This window comes from Nicotiana attenuata, chromosome 6 (genome assembly GCF_001879085.1).
Source record: "Nicotiana attenuata strain UT chromosome 6, NIATTr2, whole genome shotgun sequence".
In the NCBI taxonomy this organism is placed as follows: domain Eukaryota; kingdom Viridiplantae; phylum Streptophyta; class Magnoliopsida; order Solanales; family Solanaceae; genus Nicotiana; species Nicotiana attenuata.
This window is the reverse complement of record NC_031994.1, coordinates 57,609,208-57,622,683: the sequence shown is the minus strand read 5'-3', so window position 1 is coordinate 57,622,683 and position 13,476 is coordinate 57,609,208. Positions and strand designations below refer to the sequence as shown.

At 35.9% G+C, this 13,476-nt stretch overlaps 1 protein-coding gene across 1 annotated transcript; it reads left to right on the top strand.

The window, feature by feature from the left end:
• Nucleotides 1,698–8,160, top strand: LOC109227039 (methylsterol monooxygenase 2-2). The gene is made up of 7 exons (XM_019392032.1): nucleotides 1,698–1,955; nucleotides 4,468–4,605; nucleotides 5,447–5,592; nucleotides 5,831–5,950; nucleotides 6,039–6,251; nucleotides 6,339–6,419; nucleotides 7,737–8,160. Exons 1-7 carry the CDS (start codon nucleotides 1,926–1,928, stop codon nucleotides 7,816–7,818), a joined length of 810 nt encoding a protein of 269 aa, XP_019247577.1. The 5' UTR covers nucleotides 1,698–1,925; the 3' UTR covers nucleotides 7,819–8,160.

The window sequence follows — 13,476 nt, the reverse complement described above, 5'->3', positions numbered from 1 at the left end:
AAATTTATGTTTTTTCGTTTTTCTACACCACCCATCCCGCCAACCCCCAACCCCCACCCCCCGTGCACAATTTTGTTTCCTTTTTTTTTTTGTAATTTTTAAATTTCTGTTTTTCTGCACCATCCACCCCACCCCCACTGCCCCCAACCCGGCATAAAGTTTTTTTTGAAATTCAAATTTCTGTTTTCTATTTTTTCTGCACACTCCCCCGCGCACATTTTTTTTTTTTTTGTAATTTTTAAATTTCTATTTTCGTTTTCTGCTCCACCCACCCCACCCCACCCCACCCCCACCCGACACATTTTTTTTTTGAAATTCAAATTTCTATTTTTTATTTTTTAATTTTTTCTGCACACAAATTTCTGTTTTTTATTTTTTCAAGTTTTAGGTTTAAATTCCAACAAATATAATAAATATTAGTGAAAATGACACTAGGTAGCCACTTTTAAGTATGATATTTAAAATATATTCACAATTTATAATGTATTTAAAGATTAATCAATTTGGCTCAAACTTCAGGGCGTCTTACAGTTTAAACCTCAAAATTCAAACTTTAGGATATCGTGTCCTAAAGTTCGAAAATTATGTCCAAAAGTTTGAATTTTAAATTAGTAGTTAAGAAATTCAGGACACTTAGTCCTGGATTTCAATTAGCAGCTCAAAAATCCAGGACACTAAGTCCTGAATTTCCAAATTCAAGATACTTAATCTTTGAGTTTGAGTGAATTGGCTAATTTTCAAAAAAAATTATAATTGTGAATATATTTTAAATAGCGAGCTTAAGAGTGACTATTGTTACACTTCATCATAAATACTCCCTCTGTTCCAATTTATGTGAACCTATTTCCTTTTTAGTCCGTTCCAAAAAGAATGAACCCTTTCTAAATTTGGTAACAATTTAGCTTAAACTTACAATTCTACCCTTAATGAGAAGCTTTTATAACCACACAAATACTCTGGGCCTTTTTTGACTTATTTAGGACCACATATTTCAAAAGTCTTCATTTTTTCTTAAACTTCGTGCCCAGTCAAACAGGTGCACATAAATTAGAACGGAGGAAGTATTAGGTAATTTTTTATTCGTTTACCTAAGTGTTGGTAAATAAAGTCAATTTGATAATTGTGGCAAGCTGTCTAAGACACTCCATATGGAAATTATTTCCATGATTTTTGACTAAGAAGCGAAGAAACAGTTTTAGTAGCACATAGCCAAAGCATCACAAATAATACCATTGCACCAAAGAGTTTCCACATGCTCGTTCATCTTTATCTCTTAACAGAAAACAAATTTTATATTAAAGTAAGATTTCAAAGGATAAAATGAGAATGTAAAAGTTAAATAATTTATAAAATCAGAAAGTCATTATTTTCTGGGACAAATTAAGAAGGAAAGATATTAATACATAACACATGACCATGGTGTGATATAGTGAATAATGAAGTTGAAATGGATTACGGAGATTATATTTTAAATTGAGAAAAGAATAAGATTTTTTTTCATTTATTTAATTTTTAATAGACAGAGTGCGCCAACGTGGCAGAACATGTATGTTGTTCCTCTATCTTCGTATTTAGTGGAGCAGTGTAATGTGTGGGCAAGCTGGTTTGAACCCCGACTTGATTGAGTGGCTGACTGGATGGCATCGTGTGCATGTAAAAAGTTTTGAAAAGCACATGTGTTTGTCTTTCTGCATCGCATATTGAACTAAGAGGCCGTCAGCTGAGATTCCCTCTGACAGTCTGTCTCCTCTTATGGACCCGCTTTTCTCTCCCTAGTGCGCCCCGCCCCTTTACAACACCTGCCCTATATACTCTCTCTCTCACGCAGACACACACTTTCTAGCGCGCTCTCTCTCTCCTTCTCTCTCTCTCTCTCTGCGGCTGGTTGGCTGGCCGGAGATCGAGTCAATCCTCATTGTTTGACCATGGCTTCTATGATCGAATCTGCTTGGACGGTAACACCTCTCTTCTTTTTTACTGCAATTTCAATCTGATAATCAGTGCTAAGAATGTACTAGCCCTAGATTGTACTTGTTTCGCTTTTCGTTTAACCGCATTTTGATATGGATCTAACTAATGCGCCGATTTTGAGAATCTGTCTGTTTGTGCACGCGGATTTTCATTAGTTTGCTGCATGAGTGGCACACCATTGTTTCTATCGTTAATCTTCATGCGGAATGAATAATTTCTCCATGCATGATTTGGTTGTTCTGTTGTTGGACTGAAGCACCAATTGTTCTCTGTATTTCTCTATTTTTTAGTAAGGTTTTTTTATTTTACTGCAGTTGATTGTTGAAGATATAACTGCAATTTACAAATGTGATCGAGATTTTGTTGACTTATAGGCGTTTTCATATAGGCAATGCAACTTTAGGGGAGAAAGTAAGCAAGATTAATTTGCATTAAGAGACAATAAGGAACACGTGCAGGACTAGTAGCACACATAATCAACAACTGAACATTGTGCAGTGAGTGAGCGCTATAGAGCACAAAGATATGTATCAGTATTCAGTTTGAAGCAGTTGGAGCTCAAACACCAATAATTTGATATTTTGTAGTTATTAGGTTATAAGACCCGCTGAAGTGGGCTCAAAGGAAGGTGGAATGATATAATTCTGTTTGTTTAGGAAATGTGGAAATTGGAGCTAGATCGGGTGTAAAAGCATGAAGTAGTACCTGAAATCCCCCTGGATGTGAATTAGGTTAGTTGGGATATAACGAGTGAAATATACCTAGGAAGTTAACGATAAGCCATCTCATGGAGTTAAGTTTATGGAACTTAGTAATTTGCCAAGGAGGCTTTTGGGGTAGTTAACCTCACATACCAGTTTTGAAGGTTGGAGATGGATAGTCAAATTTTGGTCTGACTATCGGCTTGGAAATATCTCAATTATTGAGGAATTCCCAAACTTCTAGTTTGCATTCATAACCTTAAATTTCTGGAGGCTGTATAATGATCACGAGCTTGACAAGGCTCGAGCTAAAGCTTGCAAGCTTGACAATGTAAATCGAATCTTAGCAAGGTTAATTTTTTTCAATTCTTACGTCCAAAAGCTGATTCTCTAGTGTGGAAATGTACCAAATTTGGAACACAACACCCAAGTCTTACTATCAAATTTTTACTACCAAAAAAGGAATTGAAAAAAAAATCCCTGGATTCCTGGAATGCTATATAGAGAACTATAGCTCCTCTGGATATGTCTTTTCTGCATGGAGAGGGACAGCACTATATGAAGCAATATTATGAATAAAACATTAGGGGAAGAACTTGAATAGGCTCCATAGTCCAGAAGTCTGCTAAAAAGTTCTGGGGAACTACTATGTTATGCATTATGTGGGATTTGTGGAAAGAGAGGAATGACTGATGTTTCGAAGGGAAATCAAGAACGGTGAATTCTGTCAAAATTTAGCTGCCTTATCAACTTATTCTTCTTCTTCTTTTTGTTTTTTTGGGATAACCGAGAATTTTCTGGGTATTTGGCTAGGTTCAAAGCTCAGGGGAGTATGGGTCCAGCCTCTACCCTGCTCCCACTTATATACTAGGCTGTAGTCAGTGGCAGGCTCGAACTGATGACGTGCAGTGACACCACATCCCACGTTGTACTTCATTATCACTTAACAAAAGCCCTGGTTGAGGTGGGGGGTGGGGGGAAGTTTGGGTGAAGATCTTAATGAAATTTGATAGATTTATGAATTTTTTGAGATCCCCAGAGCTGTAACTCGTAGTACAGATGCATAGCACTCACTTGGTGCTCTTTTATGAAGAAATACCCTTATTTATAACAAATGTTATAATAATCTAGATATCACATTATGGTATGTGGCATGGTGTGACATGTCAGGCTGGCGTGCTATCTGCGCTCCATGTAAACCCACACCAGTCAATACAGCCGACACAAAGAAATCTGGACTAATGTCTTAGTTCAAATAGTCCTCGTGGGTGTTTGAAGAGTCATCATGAGCTGTCTTGAGGTTTGTAGAGGGAGAGAGAATTTTTTGTTTTTTGATGAGGTAAATTAGATGAGAGAGAGAGAGAGAGAGCGCTAGACACGTTGACTTGCTTTGGGACAAAAGAAAAAAGCAGGGTGAAGAAATGGGGTGTTAAACTACAACTATCTAAGCCTTGTTAGGTGTTTTTCTTTACTCTTTTCCTTTCTTTTCCATCTCCTGGACCACTTCTCGTAGTAATGTTTGATACTAACACAGCCTAACATAAAAACACATTTTGAAGGTTAAAGTTCGTTTTTTCTTGGTTACGAAATAACTATGGATCTTACGTGCAGCGGCTGCTTCCGTATTTGCTCGTTATGTAGTGCTGAACTTGACAAAAATACCATAGTCAAGTTTGCAGTTTGGTGTTGCTGTGTTTCCAATTAAATGAAATTCAAGTGTCTGTTTTGCATCATTATATAGTAATTATAAAGTGCAAAATACCTAAGCCACTTGTTTTTCTTTTTGATGTTTCAGTATCTGATTACAAATTTTAGTGACTTTCAATTGGCTTGTCTTGGAAGTTTCTTTCTTCATGAAAGTGTCTTCTTCTTGTCTGGACTTCCTTTCATTCTTCTCGAAAGGGCAGGATGGTTGAGCAAATACAAGATTCAGGTATCACCTTTTTACTCTATTAAGTGTCAAATTCGTTATCTGTCTTCATTAAACATTCTCAAGCTGTCTTAGTGTCAATTTTGTGCTGTCTCCGCAAAAATGTGTATCTGTTTTACTTTCAAAATCCATTAAGCTCTTCAGTTTAACTGTTTTCTTCTGCCTCACACCCCCCCCCCTCCCTTTCAGATTTCTTATTAAGATGCTTTGAGCAGGACAGATCTTAAATAAGATGGAAATTTCTCTTAAATTGATTAATATTTAGACTGCAAAATATCTTTCTTGTTCATGCATCATAATATGTCTAACATAATGAGACTGGCCTTTCTCACCAAAGGCCAAGTAGATAGCAGGTAGCGCTTCAGAAAGGAGATTATCGGCTTTACCTAGAAATTTGCCACTTCCCATTTGTTGTATGACAAACAAACTTTATTTGTCAGTTTTTGCTGTTCTTCCTACACAAAAAGAAATCAACCACTTTATATTTTCTATCAACAATTAACAACAACAACAAAAACCCAGTATCATCCCACAAGTGGGATCTAGGGAGGTAATGAGTACGCAGACCTTACCCCTACAGTGAATGTAGTTTCCAGTAGACCCTCGTAGACCGTCGATTATTTCTGACATACATCCAAATTCCTCATAAATCTGACTTTTGTTAACGTTCATAGAGGGCTTTTTGCTTGTTTCTTTTCTTTTATCTTTTTTGGATTCTCTCACATTAAAAGCTGTTTCCAAAGCTAATAGTTAAAATGTCCTTTTCAGATGGATTGAGTGTACTGTTTTGATCTTATCTTACTGAATTTCAATAATAGGGTTCCTGACCTCTCATTTTCTGCAGACAAAAAATAATAGCCCAGCAGCTCAGGAGAAATGCATCACTCGCCTGCTGCTGTATCATTTCTGTGTTAATCTCCCACTTATGATGGCATCATATCCAGTCTTTAGATTAATGGGGATGCGAAGTACTCTCCCGTTGCCGTCCTGGTACTTTCAGGTTCTTTATGTACTAAAGCCTAGCAGTGACATACTTGTATATGATTATCTCAAAGTTTGGTGATGGTGAAGATACACAATTTTATTAGCCGCATATATTGTTTCTTTTGTCTTCTAACCTTTTTTCTTTTTCTGTTTGTGTTCTTTGGGTGGGTGTGGGGCGTGGAAGGTGTTGCTTGGTTGTTTATTGATGCCTTGGGACTGAATTGCGAATATTTTGCTTCTGCAGGAAAGTGATCTCAACACAAGTATTCTTCTACTTTATCCTAGAGGATTTTGTATTCTATTGGGGACATAGGATATTACATACTAAATGGCTCTACAAGCATGTCCACAGCGTCCATCACGAGTCAGTGAAGAGTAGTGTTTTTGAATCAATATTTTGATCTGTGTTTTTTCTGTCCAATCATTCAAACTGGTGCTTGTTTCATTCACAGGTATGCAACACCATTTGGATTGACTTCTGAATATGCTCACCCTGCTGAAATTCTCTTCCTTGGATTTGCTACAATAGTGGGTCCAGCCATCACTGGGCCCCATTTGATAACATTATGGTTGTGGATGGTACTTAGAGTCCTTGAGACAGTTGAGGCACACTGTGGTTACCATTTCCCCTGGAGCCTCTCAAACTTCCTGCCATTATATGGAGGGTCTGTGCAGATATTTACTCTTTGAATAGCTGTTATATTTGTCTACATTTTCCAATGATGTTTGAAACTGCTCCCTTTGGTTCCCAGGGCTGATTTTCATGACTATCATCACCGGCTGCTCTATACGAAGTCTGGAAACTATTCATCCACGTTTGTTTACATGGACTGGTAATTTTCTACTACTCCTATAATTTAACAATGAGAAAGTCGATTTCTTCTTTGAAATGCTAAAGTGCTAAAGATCATGTTCTGTGGTGGTGTTGAATATATAGCAAAACCAAATTTCTATTTTCTTAGCAGAATTAGGTACATTTACCTCACTTTAGGAGGCTGATCTTTGCTGTCACACAACCCCTCCATAAAAAAGATGAAAAGAAGAAGAAATATATAATAAAAATGGAAGACTGGCAAAATATGGTGGTGCGTTAATTTTCTTAGTGCGGTTTCTCTTTTCTTCTACTTTCTACTTGCTGCTGCTCCAAGTGGAGCGAGCCCTTTAAGGAAGACTATGATTGTTTCTGAAGTAACAGTCACACACAGTGCCTACAAAACATGACATACTGCTAACTCAAATTCTTATTTAAATCAAAGGGTTTATAAATCATAGTTCATTGCTTGGTATCTTATTTGGGAAGAAGTGAAAAGGAAGTTGTTTCACTTTCGACCAAATGGTCAAAAATGTTTTCATCGCTTTGTAAGTTTGTACAGTAATTTCTCTTGGTCTAAACCAGTTTGGTTTAATTCCACTCTGGAGCTTAAGCTTGCGCATCCAATTTTGGCCTTTGTAAGATCTTCTGCAGCAGTTGCATCAGTTGACCTTTTTTCCTCATGAAAGCAGGGGGGCGATGCCTCAAATTGGATTGGCCTCAGATATTTTGATTCTAAAGTTCTAAAATCAGATTGTCTTAATTAGAATTAGTTTACGTGTTGATATATGAATCTGTCAAAATGTGATTCTTGTGCACCATAAGCGAAGATTTTGTAACTTCAAAATAAAATAGCTGAGTGGGTCTCTGGAAATAGTGTTGTTATGCTTGGCAATCGTGAAGCAGCACTTGATTACCTTGTGCATTCAGAGAAAAATGTAAACCTGTTTTGCAGTTTCAGTTTCTTGAATCCAAAGAGAGCAGATTGTTTAGTGTTGACAGAAATGTGTCCCACCAGGCTAAAAAAAGTATCTTAGAGCCGCTTAATTCTATTAGGAGTTGGCATGAATATATTAACACATTTCAGATGAAGCCTTGGGAATTAAGAGATCGGAAGTTTACGATATCAATTTCCATGCTCTTTGTTTATTTTTTTTTGCAATTATAAGCTGCTAATGCTTCCATACTCCTCTAACGTGTTGACTGCTAATCTATCTCAGTGAGATAGTATCTAGTAAATTTTTGAAAGTGTTTATTTTCATTTTTGTTGCCTGAAAAATTGAAACAAAAAATATTTGAGTTATTGTGAATGATTTGATGGATCTCTTTCTTTTGTTAGGTTATTTGGTACCGACAAGGGTTACAGAAGATTGAAGGAGCTGAAGAATGATGCATGTGAAATTGAGGGAAAAGAAATGTAAAGCGACGAGAAAAGGGTAAGCTTTGGCTGGTCTGGCATCACAAGATGGGTTTCTGGTACAAGAGCATTTTGTTGATACCTTGTCATCTTTTGTGCTTGTGTTCAATTGTGGTTTTGACTGAACATCGTGTCTTCTGTAGTATCAGTTAGAACTTAGAAGCTTGTCTTGGAGAATTTTCTCCTTGCAAACGTGCCTGCCTTCATTTGGCCCTTTACATGATTGAAGTTCCATTCTTTACCATGTTTGAGATGCTACTTCTCATTGATGGACCTATTTTATTGAAACCAACTTAATCTGAATTTTTGATCTCTATTCTCTAATACAATGCCCGCAATTGATTAATAGACTGATCCTTGGAGTTGTCAAAACAAATTGTTTAATGTCCATAGAAAAAGTTGCTAGGCATTTTTATATTATTCCTATTTGGATTCCTATGAAGTAGAGTAATTTTTCTTTGCTATAGTTTTGAGTTGGCAGGAAGCTGAGGCAAAAATATATGTATTTCCTGCTCTCCTAGTTAATATGGAAATATAAAGCTGACAAGTCAGAAATCTTGAGCTCCATTTCCAATCATTATGATTTGGTTTGCTTGTCCTGCTACAACTTTTTTAAACATTATTTTGAAGTAGGTTTGCATTTCCAAGTTTAGTAATTTCACTAGTATTTTCAGGGCAAGAATGTCACGACCCGGATTTCCCACTGTCGGAACCGTGATGGCACCTAACTTTTCAGATGCTAGGCAAGCCAACAGTTAAAGAATTAATACGCTAACCCTTAACCGATTCAATAAATAACAGCAATTAAACCAAAATAGATTAAAGGAGTGAAGAATTTAATAATAACCCAAGTACTTATACACAACTACCCAGAATCTGGTGTCACAATTCACGAACTTCTAAGAGTCACTACAAATATTGGTTGAAAGAAAGTACAAGTGTTCTCGAATTAACAAAAACAGAAAACTAGAATAATGGGAAGGGGTCTGCGAACGCCGGTAGATCTACCTTGGGTCTCCTGTAGGATTGAAGGCAGCAACTCAACTCGGGTCAACATGGTCCAGTACCGAAAGTGCAGAGTGAAGTATCAGTACAACCGACCCCATGTACTGGTAAGTGCCGAGCCTAACCTTGGCGAAGTAGTGACGAGGCTAGGACAAGGCACATACATAAACCTGTGCAGTTAAACAATATGCTAATAGAAATAACACTAATAGAAGCTAAGCAGATATTAACAGGAGGGGAAGCATGCTAAGAGGGTTGCAAGATAAGGAATCACAGCAATAGAGGAATTTAAACAGCTAGTACACCTTGAACCGGTAATAACAAGTACACACAGCAAACGGAAAATGCACGGCATCACCCTTCGTGCTTTTACTCTCAACCTCACCAAATAATCAATAATAGAAACGTACACGGCATCACCCTTCGTGCTTTATCGCTCTACCTCACCATATAAATAATAGAAACGTGCACGACATCACCCTTCGTGCTTTATCACTCTACCTCACCGAAACAAGAGACAACAATGATAGGGAAATATAAGTGACAACAACAAGTCTTACTTCAACACTTCGTTCCACAATACCAATCTCAACTTTTAGAAAATGCTCAATCAATACCAAATTCAATAAAACATAATAAGAAATTGCTCAACCCATCGAATAGCTAGTCTAAACATGAACAATATGATCAAAAATACAACATTTGCAAGAATAAGACTCACTCACATGCTATGACACAACAACAACGTATAGGTACTCGTCACCTCACCTATACATTGTACTCAACATTCAAACACGTAACAAGTAAGCAAATAATACCTAATCCCTCAAGCTAAGGTTAGCCACGACACTTACCTCGCTCCCTTGGCCAAACTCAAAGCTCAATCACCTCTTTTCCCTTCACACAAGCCTCCGAACCAATAGAATCTAGCAAATTACCAACCAAACAATTCAATTTAAGCCTTAGGAACTACCCACGATTGCAAGGAATTCAATTTAGTCCATTTTTGAAAAAGTCAACAAAAGTCAACTCTTGGGCCCACTTGGTCCAAACCCGAAATTCGGACCAAAATTCGATTATCCATTCACCCCCGAGCCCGGATATACAATTGGTTTTGGAATCCGACCTCAATTTGAGGTCTAAATCCCCAAATTTTGAAATCCCTAGTTTCTACTCAAAAATTCCCAATTCCACCATGAAAATCTTAGATTCTAGGTTGAAATATTGTAAAATGAAGTGAAAGATTGAAGAAACGAGTTAAGAATCACTTACCTATGATTTGGGGAAGAATTGGTCTTTGAAAAATCGCATAGAGGGTTTCTTGTTTTGAAAGATTTGAAAAATGAGCAAAAATCCCGTCTAAGTCCCTTTTACACAGTTGCAGCATTTGCGACCTGAGCTTCGCAATTGCGAAGCTCGCAAATGCGAGAAAGACATCGCAAAAGCGAACCTGTCGCATTTCTGCTTCTGTCGCAAATGTGAACATATTGTTCGCAAATGCGGAGCTGGGATCGCAATTGCGACCACTTTCTTCGCATTTCAAATGCGAAGAATCCCTTCTCCAGATCAACTTCGCAAATGCGAAGTATTGTTCGCATTTGTGAACATAGGCTGGCCTAGCTTCTCTTCGCATTTGCGATGAGAAGCTCGCAAATGCGACCTCAACAGTAGTCGCAAATGCGAAGCTTGACCTCGCATTTGCGAGGTTTGAGGCCTGCAACACAGCTGAACACCAACAATTTTTCTATGTTTCAAATCATTCTGTAGCCTATCCGAAACTCACCCGAGCCCTCAGGGCTCCAAACCAAACATACACAGAAGTTTTAAAATATCATACGAACTTGCTCGCGCGATCAAATCGCCAAAAAATAACACCTAGAACTAGGGGTGTTCGTCGGTCGGTACAGTACGGTATTTAGACATTTTGGTTCGGTATTTTCGGTATTCGGTTTCTTAAAATTCTATACCAATACCGTACCTAATTAAATTCGGTATGGTTCGGTTTTTCTCCTTTCGGTTTCGATTTATTCGGTTCGGTACTTCGGTTTATTTGGTTTGAATACTAACTAGTGCATTGAGCCATAGACTCTAATATTCTTAATTAAAGTATTCAAAAATACAAAACCGAAAATGTTTGTTGACAAAAAATTTGTCCAAAACTAGCAAATATCGACCCGGATAGAGAAAATTGTACATAAAAGAATATTTGATCGTTAGAAATGTCTTGTTACTTGTTTAGAGTTAATTGATGAACTTAGAGAATAAAGGAAAGTAAAATTTTAGATTTTTATATTTATGTTATAGTTAATAATATATGTTTTGATATATATATATATATATATAAATATATATATATATATATAATTATATATATATATATTTCGGTACGGTATCGGTATTTCGGTATTTTATTTTAAAATACCAAATACCATACCTAATACCAATTTTTTTAAAATCTTAAACCAAATACCATACCAAATACCAAAATACCGTATACCAAGAACCAAAATTTTCGGTTTCGGTATGGTAATTCAGTATTTATCAAATTATGCACAGCCCTACCTAGAACTACGAATTTAGCATCAAATCAAGTGAAATTCTTAAGAACTCTTTGAAATTCCTATTTTCACAACCGGATGTCCGAATCACGTCAAATCAACTTCGTTTTTCACAAAATTTCACAGACATGACTTAAATATTATATTGAACCTGTACCGGGCTCCGGAATCCAAATACGGGCCCGATACCAATGAGATCAAACATTAATCAAATTCTTTAAATCATTAGATTTTCAGACTTACAATTTTTAACAAAAATTCATTACTCGGGCTAGGAACCTACGAATCCGATTAAGGTTTTGCATAGGTACGCACATTCAACAGTCTTACCATCTCAAAAAATATGTGGTATATAGCCAACAGAGTAAAAAAAAGAATAGACAAAAGGAAAGAGCTAAAAAAGGAAAAGTTCCGAAGGTAGACTTGTGATAGCTAAGCCGGATTCAGGACGTAAGCTTTATGAGTTTAACCTTTAAGATTCTTAGTATCGAACTCATGTTTTTAAAGTTATGAATTTATATATATATATAATTTTCTTACAATTTCAATGGATTTTTATATATAAGAGTTTGGCCTTTAAGGTTTTTGGTATTGAACTCGTTGTATTTTTAAAGTTAATGGATTTATATATATAATTTTACACGTAAGTTTATGCTTTATGTTAAAAAGTATTGGAATCAAATGAACTTGATATTCATATTCTGCATCCACCTCTTCTAGGTGTAGTGCATGAGTGGACACGTGTAGCGAAAAAGATAAGTTCACTTTGCCGGGCGTAAAGAAAGCAGATTATGTAATATTCTTGATATCATATAAAAGAATTTGATACTGCTGCCAAGTGGAAGTACTTAGACTGCAGTTGTTGAGATTTTTGTGCAGAAAGTTATTCTTTTGGGACAACAAATTTGGAACTTTATTTTGCAATTATCTGGAGGCGGAGGTGCAACCCTTTTTTTTTTTTTTTTTAAAGGTTCAATCTTTGACGGGAAAAAGAAACTTACAGTTGGTTCTATAAGATCATGTTATCAACTGTAATGTTAGAGGGTTAATCAAACAAATAACTGATTAGTTACCCAAAAGGATGGGTTGGGCGAATGACATTAAATTGTTACAAAATTTATTCAAATTAAGACTCACTTATATCTCGCGCGTGGTGGCAAATCAATTAGTTTTGCCTTCAAGCCTATTTTATATGCGCATGATATTACTTTCTTTTACTAGCTCTTTACAAGCCCAATAAAAAACAACTTAATATTAAGAGAAAAAGAGAGCTCTTCCTAATCCATATAAAATTCTTTATTTCACATAAGCTAAAAAATAAGACAAAAAAGAGATTACAAAAAAATCTTTTGACTTTTCATTACCAACCATGTTAATAATACCGACAACAAATATTGCTAAAAGGTTACGTTAGCCTCTGATGTACAGGCAAAGTGTTAGTTTAAAAGTGTAACATCTTGAAATAGTTAAAGGACGGGATATATGTGGAAGAAATCGATTTTAATGCACGTCTTTAAGAACAAAATCTTTTGTTTTCCACGTATTAGATGTTTATGATGTTAGTGGGCGTTTGGACATAAGAATTATAAAAATCCGGGAGAAAAGTGAATTTCTTTTAAAAATGAAAATAATATTTGAAAATTAGAGTTGTGTTTCGACATGAATACAATTTAAAATTATTTTTGAATTTTTGTGCGTGATTTGAAGTGACAATTTTAAAAAATAGTTTCTTGGCGATTTTTAAATTTTTGAAAAATTCTGAAATTCAACTTCAATTGAACTTTGAAATTTTCACGAAAAAACACCGATTACAGAAAAAGGTAAAAAATATCTTATGGCCAAACGGGCCCTTAGACTAGAGACGTCAAGAAATTATAATTTTGTAAGAATTTATTCCATCAGAGTTGGTTGATTTCAAATCTCTCTTAAGGAAAAAAATCTAATTGATAGACATATCATAAGGATGCAAACTAGAGAACGAGATGACCAAAACCGCCATAGCGGAATCAAGATTTTAATTTAATAAATTTAACAATTAAAATTCTTAATACTAACTCATTGCAATTTAAAATTATGAAGCAGGTTTATATATATATATA

Coding starts and splice junctions, on each gene's coding strand:
- LOC109227039 (XM_019392032.1), top strand. CDS start 1,926: ATGGCTTCTATGATCGAATCTGCTTGGACG. Junction 1,956..4,467: donor TGATCGAATCTGCTTGGACG/GTAACACCTCTC, acceptor TTGATGTTTCAG/TATCTGATTACAAATTTTAG. Junction 6,420..7,736: donor ACGTTTGTTTACATGGACTG/GTAATTTTCTAC, acceptor TTCTTTTGTTAG/GTTATTTGGTACCGACAAGG.